The following is a 22,562-nucleotide window of genomic DNA, read 5'->3' as shown; positions in this document are numbered from 1 at the left end:
ATTGTAAAAAACATATAAATGTAAATTGCTGGAATATTTAACAGTAATGTCCATAGAAATACAATTCTACCACAATGGCAATATTATAACCTAAGCATCAAGTGATTTCTTTTTATTCATCACTACATGCGTTACTATGATAGTTTGATGTATGAACAAAACTGCCACATAATTATAGACATGAACAAAATAATTCCTTAAACGATTTGTAATTACGATTATGGTGCTTATTCATACACATGTACATTCATTTAAAAATGATTGATATTAAGAAAAAGTATAGCTTCCCAGCCATTACACAGCAGATAAAACCTAAACATCTGCATATAAATCATATTTGAATTGCTGCCTTTGCATTACCCTCAGGTGTGAATATGTACAGAGAGCACAGGATATCAGAATTTTGCAGTTTATGCACATGTATTACTAAATTACAATTAAGAAGAATACATTGCTTTTATGTCTACAGAAAAAAGAACAATAAAATACTGAGACATTTAATCTCTTTCTGCATAGGAAAGTACATTTCTTTTTACAGTAGTACAATCTGTTAGCAGTTTGAAATTCATCAGTACCTAGAAAACATGCTTAAGCCCTTCCACATATCAGAAATAAAAATGAAGATATTTTAATGGATTTTTTTTACGTTGACAAGTAATTGTAATTCATTTGCCCTCTAGAGCATGAAAACAACCTAAATAAAAAAGTTACCTGAAGCGAGAAAAAATTAGGATATTTAACTTTATGATGTAAGTACCCCACTAAAATTAACAGAATATCAATGTGAGAAAATTTACTTCTGTGTAAATATTTACTTCACTGCAGATTTAACCCTTGTATGCCTTTACTGCCACTTTTGTAAAATGAATGATGTCAAGCAAACTGATTTGTAATATTAAATTAAGTATCAGGTCACATGAAATACTGCCCTGTGATCATTTGCAAAGTGAGAAATCCCTTTCCATTTTTAATATAATGATCTGATTTCTTGTCTCACCTAAATCTACCCATTTTGCAATAATGTTAACTTCACTAACCTCGGTATAACTTCTCATTTACGCTACCTACATGTCAGACAAGGCCTTCACATAAAGACTGAACACAGTCTGCGTTTTGAAATTATGAATCTGCCTAAGTTTATCTATATATCTCAACTTTCTAACAAGTAATATCCAATTCCAGTTTTAGTGGTTTATACTAATTAGTGGGTTGTATTAATTAGCTTTACAGTAACTCATGATAGCTTTAGACAATACAATTTATGGTTTTCCATAAAGGCCACCATAGATCTTTTTTATGACTTGAATGGTTTAACAGCAGGCTCCAAAATGAGTACTAATATCTTTATTCCATTATGAATTATAATAAAGACTGGAAATTCCTGTTTTCATGGGCTGAGCTGCTTCTAACAATCGCAGCCCAGTGTGGCAATCAAAAACAGCTCTCTCTAAAGCTTCTTTGTAGGTTACCTTCTTCTTTGTTTTGGGGCATGTTAAAGCTTTAACATGCGATTTTTCGTCTTTCATCTTTGTAGCTGTGACAGCATCAATAATACCATTCTTGATTGCATTTTCCATTGTTAATCTGGAATGAGACTTTGGATCTATCAACCCACCAGTCAAGTACTGATACTCCAGGCAGCGCATGCCCAGTTCTTTGTCTATGGCGTTTAAGTTCACAACTTCAACAGCTGACATAACTGTGTTCTTTACAGGGTGAATGATCCCAGTGAAGATCAGTTCACACTGCTGCATGTGCTTGGCACATCCATCATCAATTAACTCCCTTTGCAAAGCTTCTGAAACGCTGTACTTTTTCCCAGTAAACGGATCAATTATGCCTCCTGTACTAACTTGAGCTTCAAGACATCGGAGGGCAGTAACTCTATCTACCAAGTTTTTGCGTGAGGCTTTTAAGACTGGAATTCTTTCATTGGTTTCAGAAAGCCAGAACCCTGCAACAGGACTGTTTAAATCTTTATTTGGCTGTGAACTGCTAGCTAAAATATCACCAAACTCATTAGCTGTGATTAAACCCTCCTTATATTTATTGACTAATGCTCTGCCAATTCTACCCTGATTTAAGGTCTCCTCGATATTAAACTGTACACCAGTTTTAAGATCTGTAAGCAAAAGAAAAGAATTCCCATCAGAGTCAAAACATGTGGACTCCTTCCAATCAAATTCCTGTTTTGAAAGCTCAAGATAAGTAGCTTTATCAACACAATTTTTTTTATAAGCCTCATATGAAGTCATTTCAGCTCCTGTTTCAACATCTACTACAGAAATTTTGTGACTTTTCTCTGCTGACGGGCTGCTTATTTTCCTCTCACCAACTGGAAGCAGAAAGCATTTACCACTTACACTGAACACACACATTTTCAGGAGATCACAGTAGTACATCGCTTTCCTGTTGTTTGGATTGTGAAAACATTTTGCATTACTAGAAGGTTCATGCAGAAACTTTAAAGTTGTGTTATTTAGCAAGCCGAGCTGCACTGCGGTTTCTGGCAGCACACGGACACTTCTGACAGGATCAATGACCCCCCCACTTGCAATCTGAGCCTCAAGGATATTTTTGCCTTTTTGTCTTTCTAAGAGTCGAGCTTCCATAGCCTGATACACAGACATCACTTTCCCAGAACAGCAATAGCCCAAAACAGCTTTCTCTGCCTCACGCAGTCTATTCTTTAATTCAGTATCTGCAAGCCCTCTAACAATCGAATCATCAACAGAGAATTTCTGACCTGTTGTGGGATCAATGATAAAACCAGTAGCTGCTTGCGCCTCTAACAATGCTAATGCTAATGCTTTTCCTATGATTCTTCCTTTTGCTGCTGCAGCAAAAGAAAGTATCTCTTTGCTGGATTCAAGGTACAGCCCAGCTATAGCTGTAGGTTTAGTTAAAAACTTTTCAAGACTTTTCTGAACCTCATCAATAGTTTTCTGCCCTGAAAGAAGCTGCTCAACTGTGAGCCTGTCTAAAAGTTTAACTTCGGTCAACTGTCTGGCAGTGACATCACGCCGGAGACCTTGAAATTTAATATTATCATATTCCTCTGTGAAATACTCCAACTGAGCAGCATCATCATCAGTTTTCAAACTCTCTCCCTCTAAGAAAGAGCTCATCTTTGCAAAGTCTTCTTTCCTAAACCCTTCGGATGTTTTGTATCCCTCAAGCATTCTCTCTTCAGTACCAAAAGTCTTGTCATTTTCTTGGTTTAATGTTGTGACTTCAACACGCATGTCATACTGCTTGTTCTTCACTATCTGTAAATAGGAATTTTTTGACACAGTGAGAATCTGCAGAACTATGCAGTACATAATATACTCCTAAATCCACCACCAGAGAAACAAAAGGGAGAATCTGAATGTAAATCAGGAAGGAGAATTGCTACTAGCATTGGAGAGCAGAGAAATATAGCTAGCTAGATTTTTAAAAAGCATTTGCCATTTCAAATACTTATTCAATAACAGGAATATGACTAGACTAAGCAACAACTGTTGTTTGTTACTATATGAACTTCATGCTGTTAATCAAAGCTTATTTAGGCAAAAAAATGATACATGGTGTATGTGAATTCCTATTTCTAACACAAACTTTTAAAATAATGTGTTTCTTAGATATTAACAAACCTGCTACAAATGTATAATAAAAAGATTTTGTGTCATGTAAGAATGAAGGGGTTCCCTTCACCAAGGCAAGAACATAAGAAACATTATCAAGAATACAGAATAGTAATAAAGTATAATCAATAACAAACAGACTAGTAAAAACCACCCCTAGAAAGGCAAAACCTCGCAAAATGTAGTGTGTACCTCCAAGGGATGAAGTTTTACCACTCCTAATTCATGTTTCATGTCTTCTCCATGTCTAATAGTTTGTCTGGAACTGTGCAGGTTCCTGTTCCTCAATGTATCCCATTCAGACGTTCCAGAGATTTGGCTTCCTTTATCAAAAGTTATCTCAAACTGTGTACTCATTTGAGAAATAAACTCTGTAAATTGTGGGCTTGAATTTTCTTCTCCTGATTGGTTAATCCTTGACACATGGAACTGCACCTCTCTCGGTATCGTATCATCAGCACTCACGTACAATGTATTTCCTTCTATCTGATCAGGTTTAAAACCTGCTCTCTCCTGCTTCTGATTTAAAACCTGATCTCTCCGTCTTAACAAAGGTGAGCTAGGTTTTGAATGTGGAGGAAGCTGCTCAAATTCTCGAGCTGTGGTGTCACTCAGGTAATTGAAATCATTCCCTCTTCTCTCACAGCTAAATTTAAATCCACAATCTTGGAGTTTATTATTTTGCTGAACTTCATCCTGAAACAAAAGAACCCTGTGCTCGCTCTCCATGAGCTGCAGATCCATTTTGTGTTTCAAGCTCTCAACTGTGTGCTTCTGTGCTTCCAGTTCTTCCTCAAGTCTCCTGCACTTCTGGTGATAGTCCATTTCAGCCTGCTTCCCTTGCTGTAGCTGTTCCTGACATTTTTTAAGCCTTTCTTGCAGGTCTTCCATCTGTACCTTGTACAGCATGATGTTTTCCTCAGCCATATGCTTTTCCTGCTGAAGAGCAACACATTCTAGCTTTATGTCAGAAATGTCCTTTTCTGTGATGCTATGGGATTCCAGTAATTTTTCAACTTTCTTCCTGAATTCCTCTGCAGAGTGTTTAAATTTAATGGATTCTTCCTGAAACAGAATCATCTTCTTGCGTGCCATTTGTTCCTCCAGAGTCTTTTGATGGAGTTCATCCTGTAATTTTTTTATTTTACTACTTAGCTCTTGTATATGAACTTGTTGCAGTTGTATCTTCTGTTCACTCATTCTCTTTTCCATAGTTAGAGCATTTATTTGCACATTTAGATTTTTAACTTCCCGGTCAATGGTTAGGGTGGAAGCACTTTGTTTATCACATTTTTGTTTATATTCGTTAGCCAAATCTTTTGCTTTTGCTAGCTCAACTTCTAGGCTTTTTATTTTACATATGAATTCTTGCTCAATTATTGTTTGCTTGTGCAGTTGTTCATTTGTTGTGTGCAGTTGTTCTTTGAAACCATCTGCTAGGGATTTTAATGCATCATTTTTCCTCTGAATACTTTGTTTTTCCAAAGTCATCCTCTCCGATTCAGACTGAATTTGCTTCATTAATAGTTTTGTGTCAGTATTCCATTTATTAAGGTCTTCTATCTTTCGTTTCAATGTTTCTGACACATGATTACTTTTGGCTAATTCATTCTTCAGCATCTGAATTTCCTGCTGGTTTTCTTTCTCTACTTTTGTTTTTTGAAGCAATTGTTCTTGAATTTTCTCATATTGGTCTTGAAGATTATTTGCTTCTCCTTTGCATGATTGTGTTCTGTGTTCAGCTGCCAGCTTCTCTTTTTGAAGAGAACTGATTTGTGAATTTAAATGTTTGATAGTGATTTCACTTTTTGCCTTTGATTTAGTTAGTTCCTCTACTTCTCTTTTTAATTGTGCCTTTTCTTGCTGAACAGATTTCAGCTCCTCCTCATAGTTCATCTTAATTTTCTTGAGATCTACAGCTTCTTGCATCACCTCTTCAGCTTTATCTGTGGTTCTATGTAGCTGCTTGTCCAGTTCTTTCAGTCGCTGCAAATATCCCTGTTCTACTTGGTCTTTTTCTTCTAACTTAATTTTTAGGCATTTAAGTTCACTATTGACTTTGTCTAGTTTTTCTTTTAATAACCGAGACTTTTCTTCTGTTGATGATTTCTGAAGCTCAATTTCATTCAGATCATATTTCAGGTCTTTAATAGTTTTATCAGCTTTTCTGTTAGCAAGGACTAATTCATCTACCTTTTGTCTAAGCTCTTCTACCTTTCTGGCTTCTTGCTTCTTATGGAAGCTTGCAATTTCAGAATTAGTTCTACACTGGCTGCCTTGCCCAGCCGCCAAAGTTGGCAGAGAAGTTTCTCTAGTTACAGAGTACCTGCCTTCAACAACTTTCCCTCTGGCTTCAGTTTTCTCTCTCTCTTGCAGCTTTATTTCTAATAGGCTCCCTTTAAATTCGAGGTCTTGTTCCATTTGCTTTATCAGTTCCATAAGTTTCTCCTCTCCTTCTGTTTTTTTCTTCAGCTCCTCCATCAAATTTCTTTTTTGTTGCTCTAGATCATGAAGATTAGTATCTTTTCTTCTTAGATGTTCTTCAAGGTTTCTTCTGGTAAAGGTGCTTTCTTCTATTTGATTTCGAAAAGCACGAAGGTTTTCTTCCAGTATACTTCTTTGAGTCTCTGCCTGCAAAATGAGCTGCCTTACACGCTCCAGCTCCTCCTCTGCATCTGCTTTCTCTTTCTCAATGTTCTCTAGATCCCTACGACACTGCTTTGCCTCTTGCTCAGCCTTGGTCTTCTGAAGACAGATCTTTTCCATGTCCTGTTGCTGCTTCTTCCGCTCCTTTTCTGCGGCTTCCTTAACTTTAGGGAGCTCCTGTTCCACTTGGAATTTTTGTTTCTTCACATCCTCCAACATCTGCTCAAGGTTTTTTACCTTTCCCATGAGTCTTCTGTTCTCATCAATTGTGCTATTTTGCTGTGCCTTTAGATCTGAGTATGCCTCACGCACTGATGCTTCCTTATTCTTTAAAATCTGTGGAAGAATGAGATACATTGATATACACTTTTTGTAATACAGCATATGAAATCTTAGGCTCTTTGAAAAGCAGAATGGGAAATACTTACTCATATATATACGGTACGTCCAGAAAGTAGGATGAGCAGTTCCCACCACCATCAGGCTTCAGGAAGTTACCACTAGCCAAATATGAAACCCTTCATAAAGATCCACAAAGTGAGGAAGTCCTGAAGCCTTTCACTGCAGTCAGGTGCCTCCTAGCAGTAAGCAGCATCAAACAACAGCTTGCATGTGCTTTATCTCCAAACAAATAGGTAGAGCAAACACTGAGCCAAACACTATGCACAAGAATTCCCAAAGCAAAGGTGGCCCACCGTTTCTGCATCAGTTCAACAGGAATTAAGAGAATTTTATGCTTGCAAGCAAAAATCACACAAGAGAAGTTCGGAAATCCCATCCAAAAAGCAAAGCAGTATAGAGAGCTACAGCCAAGATGCACCAGCTCCAGAAACAGAAGTATTTAAACTGCAGTACACCTATGCTTTATAGTGTGCTCCACAGTCCCAGTGCCTCCCAGTGCCTTCACTGCCTCAGCTGGGGGACTGGTAGGAGCACAGTTACTCTGCAGCGTAGACACAGTTAGAAGTATAAACATGATAATTTGGAAAATCCTAGTGAAAGCCAGTCAGCCAGTATTCTCCATATGCTGGCAGATCAAGGGAAACTCATACAAGGTGGGTATCCACCAGTAATAATACAGTTGACATTATACGTACCTCGTCTTCATTAGCACTGTAACAGTGTTAGTTACCAAATGTGAGCTAACATGAGCTAAGAACGAACTTAAATTCCTATGATCATACAAACATTGCATGAAGGGTAATTACAGCAACATTTTCAAATAAATAAAACGTTGGGTTAGTTCAAATTTTACCATATTTACTTATTTTTCATATAATACACAAAACATTTCCTAAAAGGCTAATGCAAAGGCAGCTTCTTCAGTTCCTCTCCATATTTCTGTGTCAGAATTTTGACTAGACCCCAACAGATACAAAACATTTAAATTGGTTCCTTATAAATCTTCTTTATGCTCCCATACATACAAAATTTAATGTGTTATGCTTGAAAATCAAGAACTAAAATAAAGATAGAGTCAAAACCTGTATCTTGTTAGCTTTCATTATCTCTAATGAACATGGCTGAGAATCAGCTGGGTGGAGAAAAGATGGTAATTAAATAGTAATACAAAATAAACAAAAACAAATTGTAAGAACTTAAAAGATTTAAGGATCACAAAATGCATAATAATTAATATATTATTTGTATATTCATTGTTTCAATTCTGTCCAATCAATTTTAAATCACTTGAACTTGATATATTATCAGATTCAGATGATGATTTGTGCTGGTTTAGAATCATTGTTAAATTAACTGTTTCATTTGCATTGCATAAAAACTCTGGTACCTTAATATAAGTTGCGTTCCTTTTCTCTTCATTGTCACTGTCTCTTTTTTTTTGGTTTTCTTTTTTTTCAAGTGAGGCTTTTTTCCCTGCTTTTTCACAGGATGTTTTCTGGACTTCAGTGTTTTTCCAAAGTCCCTTTGTGCTACGGCCCTTATCTCTATTGTCCCTTTCTGCAACTAGCAATAAATCTTTATATTTCTGACTCTGTTCTAACCTGTGTTCTCCACTTAGCTTATTCCCACTTATACTGATGTCCAAACCATAAATGTTACCCTCTGATATCTTCTTCTCACTTCCTTTCTCATTGTGACTCAAAAGCTTTTTTGCTAATCCATGTTCTGATAACGGAAAATAATCCTCTCCTTTAGAAATTATTTCTGAGAGGGCTATATTTGTATTTAGATCATCAGCACTTCCTAACAATTCTGTCCCTATACTCAGATCATCCTGCACCGGTGATACTTCAAAATCTAACTGATACGACTCAGAGACTTTTGCTGCATACTGATTCTCCACAGTATTTCCTGAAAAAACAAGCAAAATTTCTTGCATTGCACTCTTGGCTTCATTTGGATTTAAATTTGATTTTTGCAGGATTTTGTTTTCTGCTATGAAGTACCTTTTATCCAGAGATGCTCTGTGCAGTTTGTTTGTATCCCTTTCAACATCACCAGAAATGCCTGCATTGCACATTAATTGCAAATTTAACTTTGTTTTTTCACTCCTCTTGCATGCTGCCAGCTCTCTGAAAGAGGATGTAACTTTCTCTAAAGGTATTGCATCCCTTACACCTGAGTCACCTCTTTCACTACGCACTTGAAACTCTCTGTCTTCAGAGTTTAAAGTATTATGGCTATTACTTTCTATAAAGCAATGTTCTTTATGTTGACTTTCAAAATTAATTCTTGGTGAAAGATCTTGCTGCTTGTCCAGGACATGCTTTCCAGTATTTGGAGTTACTTCACCTTTCGTCACCGTAAGCTCAAAGTTAGTTTCTGATTGCATCTCACACTCTTCGTTTGTCAAAAAGTCACTCCCTGCCTTTCCTGAAAATTTTTTTCCTGTGGTTTTGTGTATCATTACCACTTCAGGCAACTTTGATACTCCCTCTGTTTTGTGTCTCTCTCCACTGAGAATTTTCTCAGTTAACATTTCACCAGGATTGCTACTCACACAAATCTCAGCTGAAACAAAACAACCTTTTCCATAATTTTCTTCTTTGATTTGATTATGAAAACCCATTAAATTCTCTTGCTTTGTATGCAACTTAGATTCACTGTTGCCACTAATGCTAGTTTCTTGATCACTGGAAGTTAAAACTTGCTTTGATGTTCTATCAGTTTTGATTTCATCATATCTATTTACATCTAATTTTCTTCTGTCCATTTCCAATTTATTTTCTGTGTGTTCAGGTATACTGGAAGAGTTATCTTGCAAATATTCCACATCCATCATGCTTTCATTAGGTGCATTTTCCTCTCCGAATTCAACAGCTTCACTACATCCCAAACACTGAAAGACTTCAGCTGACTTCACAGGTGGCTGGAGTTCACTCCTCTGGTAAGCTCCGAGCATGGCAGTACATGGAATAAACTGAGAGATCATGGAAACCATCTTATTTTTTCTTTATTCTGTGCATTGTTAATGCTATTACTGAGAGTTAGGAAGAAAAAGACTGGTGTGGAAGAAAAATCTTGGAACAATCACAGACTTCAGAGGTTATCCCAGAAGAAAAAAAGGATCATTCCTCCATTGAAAAGGACTACTCATTTTCTGATTCGCTTAAAGAATGACTATATAATCTCTTTTGGAGAGAAACATTTCAAGAGAAAGTGAAGACTTTAAAAGAATTTTCTTCTCAACTATTTGGAAGGTTGACTCTGCAGCAAGCACGCATTTTGAGTAATTTTTCTGCTCCATTTAAGTAACCTACTCTTGTTAATAAGATTCTACCTTAAGCTTAAATAAGGGATTCCTAGGGATCAGCTGTCTGACCCCAAGGAATCAATACAGTAGAAAGGTAGAAGGAAGAAAATATATAAACATGTCAAAGAAACTTCAGAAAATAGTTCAGAGGGCATCACACCTCTCTGTTTAAAGAACTTTCTCATATGTTGTTAAGTGGACCAGAAGGCATACTATGGAGTATTAAGGCCTGCATAGGATATAAACAGTGCATGCACACTAAGGTTGCCCTCATCTTAATGTCAGCATTTATCCAAAAGATCAAGCCCTAAAATATTTAAGCATGAAAATGTACTATATGAAACTACATCTCCACCAGAATTTAGTGAATCATATGACCCTTCTAGCTGGAAGAACTGGTAAAATGCATGGATGGTACAGGATTTGCTTATCTGAATGTTAATGGAGTAATTTAACACTCCTATCCTCCTGTATAAGGAATTTTAGTCTTTCATATCTGCTGCTAACTTTGTGAGTAATTCCAACAGGTATATTTCTCTTTGTATGCCTGGCTGTTATTTTTGCTTAGTTGGCTGCCAGGGAATGACCTACCTCTTCCTCTTCCAGTCTTTTCAAAGAGTCACCTGCAAACTTAATATATTGTGTCATCAAGGTCACTAAGGCAGTGTAACGAGTCCTTAAATCCATGAACTGTAGAGAAACAAAGAGGTGGGGAGAGACAGCAGGAAACACATTATCCTTCAAAATGATAAACACTACTCTAGAACCCATCCCGATTTTGATTCTAAAATCATTACTGCGGAATCCAAAGTCCTACTCTTGATTCCAAAGTTGAATGCACTCAACAGGGTGCACTTGCATAAGTAAATCCTAAGAATCTGTGAGGATAGCCATAAGGAGAAGAAAAAACAGAAAACAATGTTTTGATGTCACAGTCACTTGATTTATAGCTTCCTGTAAGAACGGGGTATAAGGAGGCCAAACAGTGCTGGTCGTTATTCCTCTCTCTAACGGTTAGGAGGGAGACAGACTCATCTTTATCAAGATCAAGTTCTAAACACTTTTACTGAGGTACATTTCTCATATAGCTTTTTTATAACTGGATAGCAACACACTGTCTCATTATCCAGGTACTGCAAAATGACCATTAGAATATTTATCGCATCACATACCTATAGAGAAAAAAATAATCTGCTTGGGCTACCCTATTTAATCGGTCATAAATTCTGAATCTCATTCTTGTGTTTATTTTGTTTTAAGCAAAGACTCAAAATCCCCACACATTTTCCTGTAATAAGAAACCCATTTACCTCTTGAATAATGACATCTGATGAGCTTTGCATTCTTCTGCGTTTTACTGGAGATTTTTGTTGGGAGTCAACCATAGCTCTGTAGGTCATAGTCTGCAACTCATAGTCCTGCAAAAAGAGAAAACAAGCAAAGCGACTGGCATTCCTCATGCTACTGACACTTAAAAAAAAGGATTCTAAGTATGACTTTATTTATTACCTTCACAGCAGCTGAGTATTGCTCTGAATACTTCTGACATTCATCTATTTTGCTTTGTTTCATTTCAATCTCAGAAACCAGCATCTGTAAAATATGAATCCACATCTTCTGAAATTACTATTATTATTAGCATTTCTATTTTATCTGACATCATAAAATTTACATAATATGCTCATTGCCATGTGTGTACATATGGTGAAACCTATGTCCTGGGGTTTGTCAGGCTTACAGTACAGAAGCAGTGGAAAAACCTGCCAGGTTTAATAGCTGGTGAGAGAATTTAAAATTAAATCAGGAATATACTATTAAATGCATATAATTTGTTATTCTGTCTCTTATTTAAGCTGCATTTCCTTCTTGCAAGAGACAGTCACTGAGTTTAGCTCTGCTTCCATGAAAATATTTCTACAACCATAAATACCAAGAGCAGTATTGAATAAAAAATGATATGGTAAGTCCAGAATTTTAGTTACTCTGCAAGTTTTACTCTTCTCACAGATTTCAGGACCAAAACAATCTCATCTATAAAAAGGCAACAGTGAGTGACATATACATGACACTATCTACATTATAAATACGAAAACATAAAAGCTGGCAATGACTTAGAATTTTTACAGTTTAAGGGCTGAGGGATATAAAGATCCATATCAAGAAATATGACTGACAGCACTGTGTTAAACTGATATTTTAATTATCTGGCCATCCTTTGTCACTTTTCTTCAATGAAATCTCTTTCATACCTTATGCTGGTTCAACTGTTTAGCCAATGCTTTGCTATTTTCAGGATGGATTTCTTGAATCTTTCGCTGAGTATCTTCCACTTGTTGAATCCAAGTGTCCAAAGAATTGTAAGTATCTTTGTAATACTTCAGAGATTTATTAATACCTTCTAAGTCACGCAACCTGATTTTATTTTAGAAAATAAAACAAAGGGGGGAAGATGAGTATTAAAGACAAAAAGTGCAACACTAAACGAAATAGAGCTTTAAAGGCTTCGGATGCTTTAGGTCTGCTATAGCTCACACTATAAGGATACTAAAATAATGCTAACTAAACACTAATTAAACTTCTCACACACCCAGATTCTCAGCAGAGATCCTACTACAGAAGAAACTCTGCATATACCCCTTATTAGTGAGCTGAACTGCTTTAAACAGCATGAACACAGGAATCCCCAAGCAAGAGAGGAGCCTCTGCAAAAGCCATTAATTCTGTTATGAGAAGTAAGAGTATGTCAAATGTGACCTATGTGCATCAGAGAGGAGTGTGCTGTGCTGGAGTTAAGTAGCTGTTCACCATACTCTGTGCCTCCCACAAAACCACAGGAGTTACACTAAAACTAAAGCCTCTCAATATTCCAAAGTGCAAAAGCAACTGATCCTGCAAGTCCATTTTTAAATCTATTTTTGACCTGAGAATGGTGTGGTTTTTTGAAAGTTGCTTCCATACTGATGAGAACATTGACAGTTTTTCTCTCCTTACACCATACTTCAAAGATCATATAAACATGACCACTTCAAAACGCTGCAGGATAAACATACTTATTAAACAATTTCTTTTAGCTTAACTTGGAATCAATAGTTGTAACTGCTCTAGCGCTGTTTTAAAGATGCCACAAGGAGACTGAAAAAGAGCAGAGGAAACTCCGATTTCATACTTCAGCATGTTTTAAAGCTAATTACCATGGAAAACAGAAAGGATCGTGGTAACTGCAGCCAATATTTGTACACGTTTTATATAATGATCATCAGTGTCAAACTGTTAGGAACCAGCAAAGTGAACATTTGCAGAAAGCAGCTTGTTTACAGCTCCATGATGCAGCTACTGCAATCTGTCCTATTGACACTAGAAACCACTATGTATTAACAGTAATTTTTTGTCATCTTCTATTCAGGATATAGTCCTGTGAGGAAAGCATGTGGTTTGCATTTGCACTCTGAGGAAATCAGGACACTTCAGTACCTTATAGATGATAAAACTGCTGTTTTATCATTTAAATTATGTCATGCTATCAAACAATGAAAAATCTGAAGTGGTTTTAAAGCTAGCCATTCTGCAGGCAGCTTTAAATGAGTCAGCTTTTACCCATCTTCTTTTCATCTTCCAGCAATGTCAAACTGAGGCAATTAAATTAATTACAACTGCACAACTTCAGTATTGCACCTGAGTGGCTATTCACACCTTAGAAAACAAGGGCAAAAATGTGAAAGGTTGTTGTATGAACTTTTTAACCAATAGCACTATCTTTAATTCTCTTGTCAGCAACATCTCAACTGGATATTGAAGCTGCATGGAAACAGTTGCACACCAGAAGAAAATACTGGCACTTCACCAAATGTTACTGTATTATCACAGAAGTCAATGGAAGCTAAGGACTTCCAGACATAGCACTTGCGTTATTAAGAGCAAATTAACATGAATCCCATCATAACTGATGGGTAAGCTCATCCGTTTAGCCTATCAGAACTGGAGAAAACAGATGGTATTTTCACAGAACAGCATGCCATTTCTGCGGGCTGTTTTTGGAAAGAAAAAAAAAAAAAAAAAAAAAGCAGTTTCTCCCTACTGTGTCTCATTAAGTTGTAAGTAAATAAAGTTTCTATATCTTGCCAATCTTTTGGTGCTCAAGAGTCACAGACATTTCCTGTGGAAATGTAAGACAACAGTGGCAACAGCACAGAAAAGGTAAGAATCCATTACCTTAGTACATTTCACAAGCAGTTCAGAAAACTCTTCTGACCTATTTCAACATTCAATTCAGATTATTCTTCCTCAGAAACAACATAACCAGCATAAAACATGAACAGATTATAACAGAAAGTTATACAAACCTATTTTCAATTTGAGAATGAATGTTTTGCCACCTCTCGGCTAACTGATCAACTTTTTCCTTATGCCAGTCAAAGTCAAGATCACGTTCCTTGTGCATTTTAAACATCTGATCACTGATCATCTTTGCCTTCTGCAGTTCATCCTCTAAGGAATGGAACACTTGTCTTTTCTCATCTACTTCAGATCTCCATTGCTAGTATGTGATAAATGATACATTGTAAATATCTCCTAAATTATGACACCACTTCATAAATTAGTATTTTGCGTGAGTAAAACGTATAAATGAATAAATGAAAAAATGCTTGAATGAGTATTTTACTTCTGGTTGCTCATACACTGGTCTGAAGCAATTAATTAGCAATTATAAACTGACAAAATAATTCTAAGTAGCAGCATCCCCCACAGCACATAGATCAAAAACACAGACAGCAAATCACCATGCTTATCTTCTACACTACAGCTTTCAAAAAAGTCAATAGCTAGATGCCAATCATTCTATGTGACAAAAAAGCATTACTCATTATTTGCAATATTAAAATGAGGTATATGCAGCACACAAAAATGATGAATTTCAATCCCATCCTTTCTGAAAGATGTCTGCCAAACCTCCAGGAAACCCTGACTAGTATACCACAGCAGCGGCAGGAATGTTAATGTGTCACATTTATATAACAACATATTTATGTTACCTTAAGCATACGTTACCTTCTGAAGAGTCAAAAAATAAGTCTTACAGCAGCTTTAAGAGCCATAAGCGAACTCCCATTAAGTGAACTCATGGGAGTTCAGATACTTCAAAGCATTTCCAAACAGCAGGAATGCACATGCAAACTACTCAATTCCTACTACCCCAAAGCCCTCATTTTTTTCTGAGATGTCAATCCTAATACAGACTTTCTTCCAAATACATAAGCCAATTTTTGGTGTAAGTACAGCTTAACTAAAACAGCTGTTATAAGGCAGATCATTTTCCTATCTTTTTTTAATTTGCCCATGAAAAGGTACCAGCCAACTCTTACCTTCAATGTACCCATCAGATTTTCAATATTGTTCTTGTCAGCTGTTACAGCCTCTTCTTCACACAACTTAGTTTCATAGCGTTTTACTAACAATTCTGCTTCTTGGGTGTTCTTCAGCACCAATTTTATAGTTTTTAATCTGAAAAACAGTAATCTCCCGTTAACTGAACCATAAATAACAACATTCAATGCACTTGTTTTTCAGCCTTTCCATATCACTTTATACAGTATTAAAATGTTAACTCCCTTTTCCTTGATCAGTAGTATCATACCAATATCTTCAACTTATTTTGAAGACAAAACTAAACCAAAACATACATGAAGATGGCCTATTCACATACTTCTCTATGTAAATGGAAGACATGGAATAAACTTGGTTCATGTTCTGAATAACAACGCTGAGTTCAGAGCGCAGAGCAGGGACTGAAGGTGAACCAGCAGCTTGACTGAAAAACTCTTCACATTTATCTGTGATGACTCCCAGATCATCCTTCAGTCGATCCAGTTCTTTCTTCAGTTCCTATAAAATGAAAGGTGATTGACAGTGCTTTTATCCTACATCAACCTGTTGTATACTCTATCCATCATAATCAGCACAGGTCTGGTCTCTTCTGCTTGTTTTATGTGGACACCACTAATTTTGTAAAAAGGGAACATATGCATAAGAGAGAAACTAACAGCTGCCATTTACTGGCATCTCTTTTCTCACAAATACAAGCCTAATCTTTGACTTATCTTTCCAAGGTGTAGCCAGGAAGGTCTGTGGCACACTCAAAACATCTGAATATAACTCTTAAAATAAAACTCTTTTCCTAGGTAAAACAGCCTTTCTCAGGAGCTCACCTCTTGCTCTGAAATCCTAACCAAGTTTTCATGTACATCGTCCCTTTCCACTGGGGTTCGGATCTGCTGTATTAACCGCTCCTCACAACTCTCCAGCCGTAGTCTGATATTTCTGACTTCAGAGATGTACAGATTGTAAATAGATTCTTCCTGCTCCTCTGATGAAAGAAACACACACATTAGCAAACAAAGCTATCATGTCATTTTCACCATGTTTTCTAATGAAATGCTTTATAAAGTCACTATTCTACAGGTGTTTTCATAACTGGCTGAAATACCATCAGTTTCAATTGGAATTCTGGCTATAAGGCAAACTTTAAGGAACCCTTAAACATTAGCTATTATTGGATCACCTCCTCAGACATGAAAAATTAGCATACATCTTTGACCATTCATCCCAGGCACAGGCACCACCCCTATGCAGACAATTGCTGAACTCAGTGACTGATTCTTTCAGTCAGATGGTATCAGGCACAATACTACAGTAAACCTCCAGGGCTTTTTTCTTTATTTTCAAATCCTCTCTCTCAGATGCACATCTTTTCTTAAGTGTAGTGAATTATGTTGATGCATTAATCAGCTTTGCACTACTGTTATTTCTTTAAGTCATTAGGTACTTGACAGTAAATCAGAACACATATTTGAGGCTTTCTGTTCTTACTGTACTTAGAGTTAAGACAGTAGTAACTACTTCAATTCTGTGGAGCAAGAAAAATATCTAGGACACTTTTCTTGCCGTAAGAGTGTGAAAAAAGTTTCAATTCCATTATGAACTCAACAAAGTAAGCAAGGTGCATTTCCAGCATTCAAAAACAAGGAAGGCGTGACTAGATAGTGAGCTGAAATGCACGGAATAGATTCTTTGATACAAATTTTTTTGTAGCATTCTGTATATTAAGTAACACATCAATATTTTCACATAGCTTTATATACAAAGTTAAAAAAAATAGAGCTTCTGTACTATGTAATTGTGCACACTGTTAAAATTGTGCATAGGCTCTCTAGTTGTTCAGAAGAACTAGCATTAACAATACAAATATAAAGAAAATGTGATTCACTAGAGCTTGTATTCAGTAAAGTTGTATCAAGAACTACAATCTCTTTTCTGAGGACATTTTTCTACTGTTTTCAGCTAAGTTTTACCTCTTTCTGCAGACTTCAAAAGCTCTTGATAGTATTGCTTGCAAACATTAACTTCCCTTTCCAGCTGTGCTGTATCAGAGCTTGTAAAGACCTTGGATTCCTGGCTATCTTCCATAAAATCATTAAAGCGGGACTGCAAATTGCTTAGAACCTGCTGATGTTCACCTGGCAACATTGTCTTTATCTGCAAGAAATTATAAAACCCAAGGCAGGATCAGCAATGACTCACACAGTTCCCTGTAATGCTTTTTATCAAAAAGCAACATTGCCCAATTACTAAGATGGTAAAGTCAAAGAATCAAGGTTCTGAAAGGTTGCTTGTTCCTAAGTTGGAGTCCATTCGACAACTTATAGTTTACACCCACCATAAAATCCTTTTCCATCTTTAATGCCAGCAAAAAGCTGAGTTAAGCCAACCCTGCATCAGACACCATTTCTCCATCTACTGCCACATAGCAACAAGCTACCAGCAAAAGTTATACAGCCAGGGACACTTCAAGAATTGTTTCAGATTCCTTCTTTCAAACGGCAACAGTGGGAAATTCAGTGAAAGTGTCATTGTGGATATTGCAAATATTATTTCAATAGTTTGTGGACAAATAACCAATGTTGTAAAATAAACTATTGTACAAAATAGCGTTATGCTATAAATCTAACATTGTGTAATTCAGTGATCTCACACACTGTTTTAGCCAGAAAGAACAGCATTTTGATCTGTATCAGTACTTCATTTCTGACAAACTGATCCTAGCCAGTTATTTAACATCTGAAGTTACAGATATGTGTCAGAATAAAAAAATGTATTATGAAGGAATAAGTGTTCAGCTGAAAGACTGTCACTTCACAGCTGTTCAATCATTAGTAAGAAACTGCAGCACAAGGAAGTAATGGTGGTTTTCATGAAGATTAACCTTAGCCTCATGAAGCTAACTAATCTCCCCAGATACTTCCAACATAAATTCAGAAAGCTAGACTCTTGCAGAACAAATTTCACTGATCATTCCTTTCGAGAGATCCTGTCCCTCTGCTGAAAACAGGTGATAAGAGAGATCAGCACAATAAGGGTGCAGGTAGCTCTCACGACACCACCTCTCTTCTCCTTCCCCTAATATATCTGTGTATGGCTGCTTAGATAAACGCAGAATGTTGCACAGTGGTAACCAGCATGGCCACTGCCAGCTATTCCCACGCAGAAGATGAAGATGGCAGCAAACTGTTGATTATACATTTCCGGGAACTGTAGTGAATGGCTACAAGGCCTTTCCCAGACATAGCACATACCGAGGCAACATTGCCAGCTCGAACTGCTTTAATTTCATTTGTCAGGTAATGCCAGGACACCACACTCTTCATGTTTACATGTGACTCGTGCCAAAGGGCCAGAACATTCTGAAACTGCTGTTCAATCCTGAAACATAAAAAGACTCCAAACTTTAGATCACAGCAACACAAGAAACGGGGAAAAGAAAGTTAATTTGTTACTTTAAACCAAGCTTCATATAAATGTGTTATTTTAAAGTGTTTTGTTTTCTCCCTACCTGTTAGCTGTATCTATCGCTTCTTTGTTTGGTGGAGGAACTGTAAAGCATACAGATGGAACCATGGCCTCATTACCACTTGGGCTAATGACTTTCCATTTAGCACGATGGGAGTTGTTTGCTAATATACACTCATCATCTTTGTAAATAGTTATCTAGTATTAACAGAAAAGCAGAATCATTTAATTACAAAATACTTCTACAAAGACCTTCTGTATATGGTGTCAACAAATAAGCAACAGAACAAGAAAACCAATGTTCAACACAAGTATTTGCTCTTGTTTAGTAGGGTGGAAGAAATTTAGAGACCAGCATTCACCAGGAACATGGTAATTAATGAAACTTCAGCTTAATTCTCACATCTCTAATTTATTTGAGGAAATTCAAGTTTCTAACCTCAATTTGTCTGTAGTCACAGATGGCTTTAATTGGGATGGATGTTTTGAGTATACAGTCAGGGTTCCTTGGCTTCAGCTGAATTATTGCCTTTGCTCTTCCCACAAGGCCTGCTACTGTGCTTTTATACTGCAAGAGTTGTTCTTTCTCTTCCTAAAACAGTTAAGAGAAGAATACGTCAGAAGAGATGGCTAGAGTACAGTTCTGCTTCTTTGATCCTGTTAAGCTTTTCTTTTCATGACTTCTTTTACTGTGTTTCTTAAAAGTAATACATTTTACAAGAAAAGTATCTTTCTGAAGCCACTGTTTCCCCACAACATCTGGGACTTTAAAGATAAAGAAATAAATAAAGCTGTATTTCAAAGTTATGAAAAAGTCATTTCACATGGAGAGATACACTTATTTAACTGTAAGTTCTAAAACCCAATTTTTTCCCCTTCACTTTAAAGGACTAATTTTATCACATCTTTTATATTCAACTATAATCTACACATTTCCCATTTAATTGTAACTCACATTAATAGGATCCTTGAATTCTTACCATAGACTCCTGGACAAGGTCTTCCAGCCTATGAAGGCTGCTTGATCTATCACAACTATATTTTCTGTATATGGTATCTTTCAAATTTTTTAAATATTCCATGGCTTCTTTGGCATCACTGAAAAACTAGGATGAGATAAACATCTGGGTTATTCTTAAACAACCTAAAAAGTATACAAACAGCTACACTATGAAGCTTTTCTCTTCATCGCTTCATCTATGAAGTGATGTCTCTTTAAAAATAATCTTTTCTACTAGCTTGATGTGACTGCTTCACCACACAACACTACTCATGATCTCAGGTCTAAAAGTACTCTTCAAGAAGGCACACACTGTAAGACCAGTTATTCTCAGTACTACCGACATGCAAAATTAATTCAGCAGTTATTGAACCTTAGTTAATTACTGTTCCTGCAATGGAAATTTTTTTCTGAAGTGATTCTTACTTCCCTTAGAATTACAATTGCTTTCATATGTAAAGAACAGACAAAGCCTACAAACTGCAGCAAACTAGCTGCAATATTCAGCAAGCACCCTGTAGGAGAGGAAATGAGCTGCCACACTTGGCAGTTCTGCATGGGCACCTGCACCTCTCTGTACTAGGGTCCTGGGTAAGCACAACTGGGAAGGGAAATGTCCTGTGATAACCCTCACCCCATCTGTCCCTGAAACCTCATTTCTTAAATTCAGAATTCCCATTTCTTCCCCCTACATTCTGTTTCTATTTGGGTAGTCCTGTAACAATCACCCACAATATGTTCTCCCTTGGGCATCACCAACCACCCTCCACTCTACATCATCTGCAGAAGCTGTACTGATGGCAGTTGTACATGACAGGGAGAAAACATGTCTTTGTTCTCAGAGTCTCTACTTGCAGCTGTGGCACTCTGAAAAAATGCCAGGACTTATTTTCATCTGCTGTGAACTGATATAACTGCAGTGAAGACAATACAGATCTGGTAACACTGTGGGAGCATGGCTTATCATCTAGTGATTGCATATGACAATTGTCAATTCTACAACTGCTGTGAGACAGCAACTATCACATTCGGTAGAACTTTTTGACTACGGAAAAATCTTAAAAACATTTCACGTTTTTATTTATTTACTTTCTTACCTCGAAATAGGCAGCATTTTCTCTCAAATGCTGTTCAACACAGTGACAGAGCTGAAGAATCCAGCTCCATTGTGTCTGCATAGCAGCTCTATAGGCCTTTAAGGAAGAGAGATATCTTTTATAAAAGGAAATTAAAATTAAAACATGCATACAATTACAGAATTTTGGAAACACAAAAGTAATGTAGCAAACACAAACATCAACACCTGACCTCCTCACCCAGGAAAAACAAGCTGCAGCAAAGAAAATTCCAAGTGAGAAAAAAACCTGTCCCTGCAGCATAGTCAAATCTTGCATAACAAGCATAACAAATCTTGCCCAGAGGGGCTGTGAAATCACCATCCTCAGGCTTGTTCAGAATTCAGCCATTAAAAGCCATGACACTGTTTTAAGAAGGGGCTGGACAACATCTCCTGAGGTTGCCCCAGTCTACACTCATCTGCAATTCTGTGTCTCTACTCAGTCACAATAGCTGGATTTCTGCCTGGAGAAAAAACAGATTATTATAGTAACACTGAATACACAATAAAAATAACTGGTGAGGACTCGCTGCAATGTATGATCTTGTGTAGCAGTTGCACGGCAACTTAAAGAACATAACCCTACACGACTGAGGCCGCCTGCATTGTCTGCAGGGTGCTGCCACTAGAGATGCACTGCACGAGTGCTCACCAGTAGAGGGTACTGTTGACTTTCTGAAATCAGCCAAGTGTCAATTTTTCCGTTCCATATGCTTCTCGGGGAGTTCAAGAGTTTTTCCGTTGGTTTCAATGAATTTCAAAATGATGCATTAATACCTAGATTCTTTTGCAGAAAAGGCATCAATTTCCTATAAATTGCTCTTACCCCCCCCCCCCCCCCAAAAAAAAAAGTCCCAATATAGCATTATTACAGACATCATAACCTGCATAATCATTTTCCCTGTGATGGTCTGTTTTCATAATACGCATATTTAATATATTCATATATTAAGTATATCCCACTGATAAGAGGCCATTAGAACAGCATATACTTTTAAGGAACAGAACTCTCCATGTTACATAAAAAGTCATTTATTATTCAATGTAAATGTCAGGAGAAGGAAGGAAGGGAGGAGTTTTCTTCATGTTTCCAGTTGATGCAGATATAAACTCACTGAGCTAGAGAATCATAAAAATCCATCCTCTCTGGTTTTTAATTCTTATACAATAAGACAACTTTTTATTATTTCCATTTTTACCACCCACTGTCTGTATTTACTCTTTTCTTGAAGATCTACAGGGAAAAGTATTTTACATTCCCCTTTGGAAACTTGCTATGACCCTACAACAGCTACAATAAATTCTCCGTATATGGTTTACCTATAATATACAACTTGAATCAATCCTGAAGTAAATCACATCACCTGGTCAGATTTTTAACATCCAAACCCTTTTCATTATGAAAACAACCATAAACAGTAATTGGAACCTGTACATAAATGACAAAAAAATTCTACTGAAACTTCTTTCAGTACAACAGGAGAGAAACCACATAAGGACTGCTCTGTGCCTCCAGTCTGCCAATGCAATTTGTACCAACAACTCTAAAAGCTGAGTGCATGACCAGAAATATCTGCGCAGACCCACTCTGGAAATTTCAATTTTAAATTTCAGGAG

The 22,562-nt window shown here is 36.8% G+C and overlaps 2 protein-coding genes across 2 annotated transcripts in view; both read right to left on the bottom strand.

Moving 5' to 3' along the window:
• DST (dystonin) overlaps positions 1–22,562 on the bottom strand; it is a 297,096-nt gene that overhangs the window by 119,366 nt on the left and 155,168 nt on the right. The window contains 14 exon segments of the mRNA XM_065681484.1: positions 10,579–10,677; positions 11,298–11,405; positions 11,497–11,580; positions 12,237–12,399; positions 14,328–14,521; positions 15,348–15,486; positions 15,689–15,867; positions 16,191–16,348; positions 17,334–17,517; positions 18,615–18,741; positions 18,872–19,026; positions 19,268–19,420; positions 19,809–19,934; positions 20,926–21,021. Of these exon segments, the coding sequence (XP_065537556.1) occupies positions 10,579–10,677; positions 11,298–11,405; positions 11,497–11,580; positions 12,237–12,399; positions 14,328–14,521; positions 15,348–15,486; positions 15,689–15,867; positions 16,191–16,348; positions 17,334–17,517; positions 18,615–18,741; positions 18,872–19,026; positions 19,268–19,420; positions 19,809–19,934; positions 20,926–21,021 (1,965 nt within the window).
• Positions 18–6,825, bottom strand: LOC136015485 (plectin-like). Its single transcript, XM_065681485.1, has 2 exons — positions 3,819–6,825; positions 18–3,269 (listed from the first exon to the last, which is right to left on the bottom strand). The coding sequence occupies exons 1-2, from the start codon at positions 6,750–6,752 to the stop codon at positions 1,353–1,355; spliced, it is 4,851 nt and encodes a 1,616-aa protein (XP_065537557.1). The 5' UTR covers positions 6,753–6,825; the 3' UTR covers positions 18–1,352.

Source organism: Lathamus discolor, chromosome 5 (genome assembly GCF_037157495.1).
Source record: "Lathamus discolor isolate bLatDis1 chromosome 5, bLatDis1.hap1, whole genome shotgun sequence".
NCBI lineage: Eukaryota > Metazoa > Chordata > Aves > Psittaciformes > Psittacidae > Lathamus > Lathamus discolor.
This window is presented reverse-complemented; position numbering and strand designations above follow the sequence as displayed.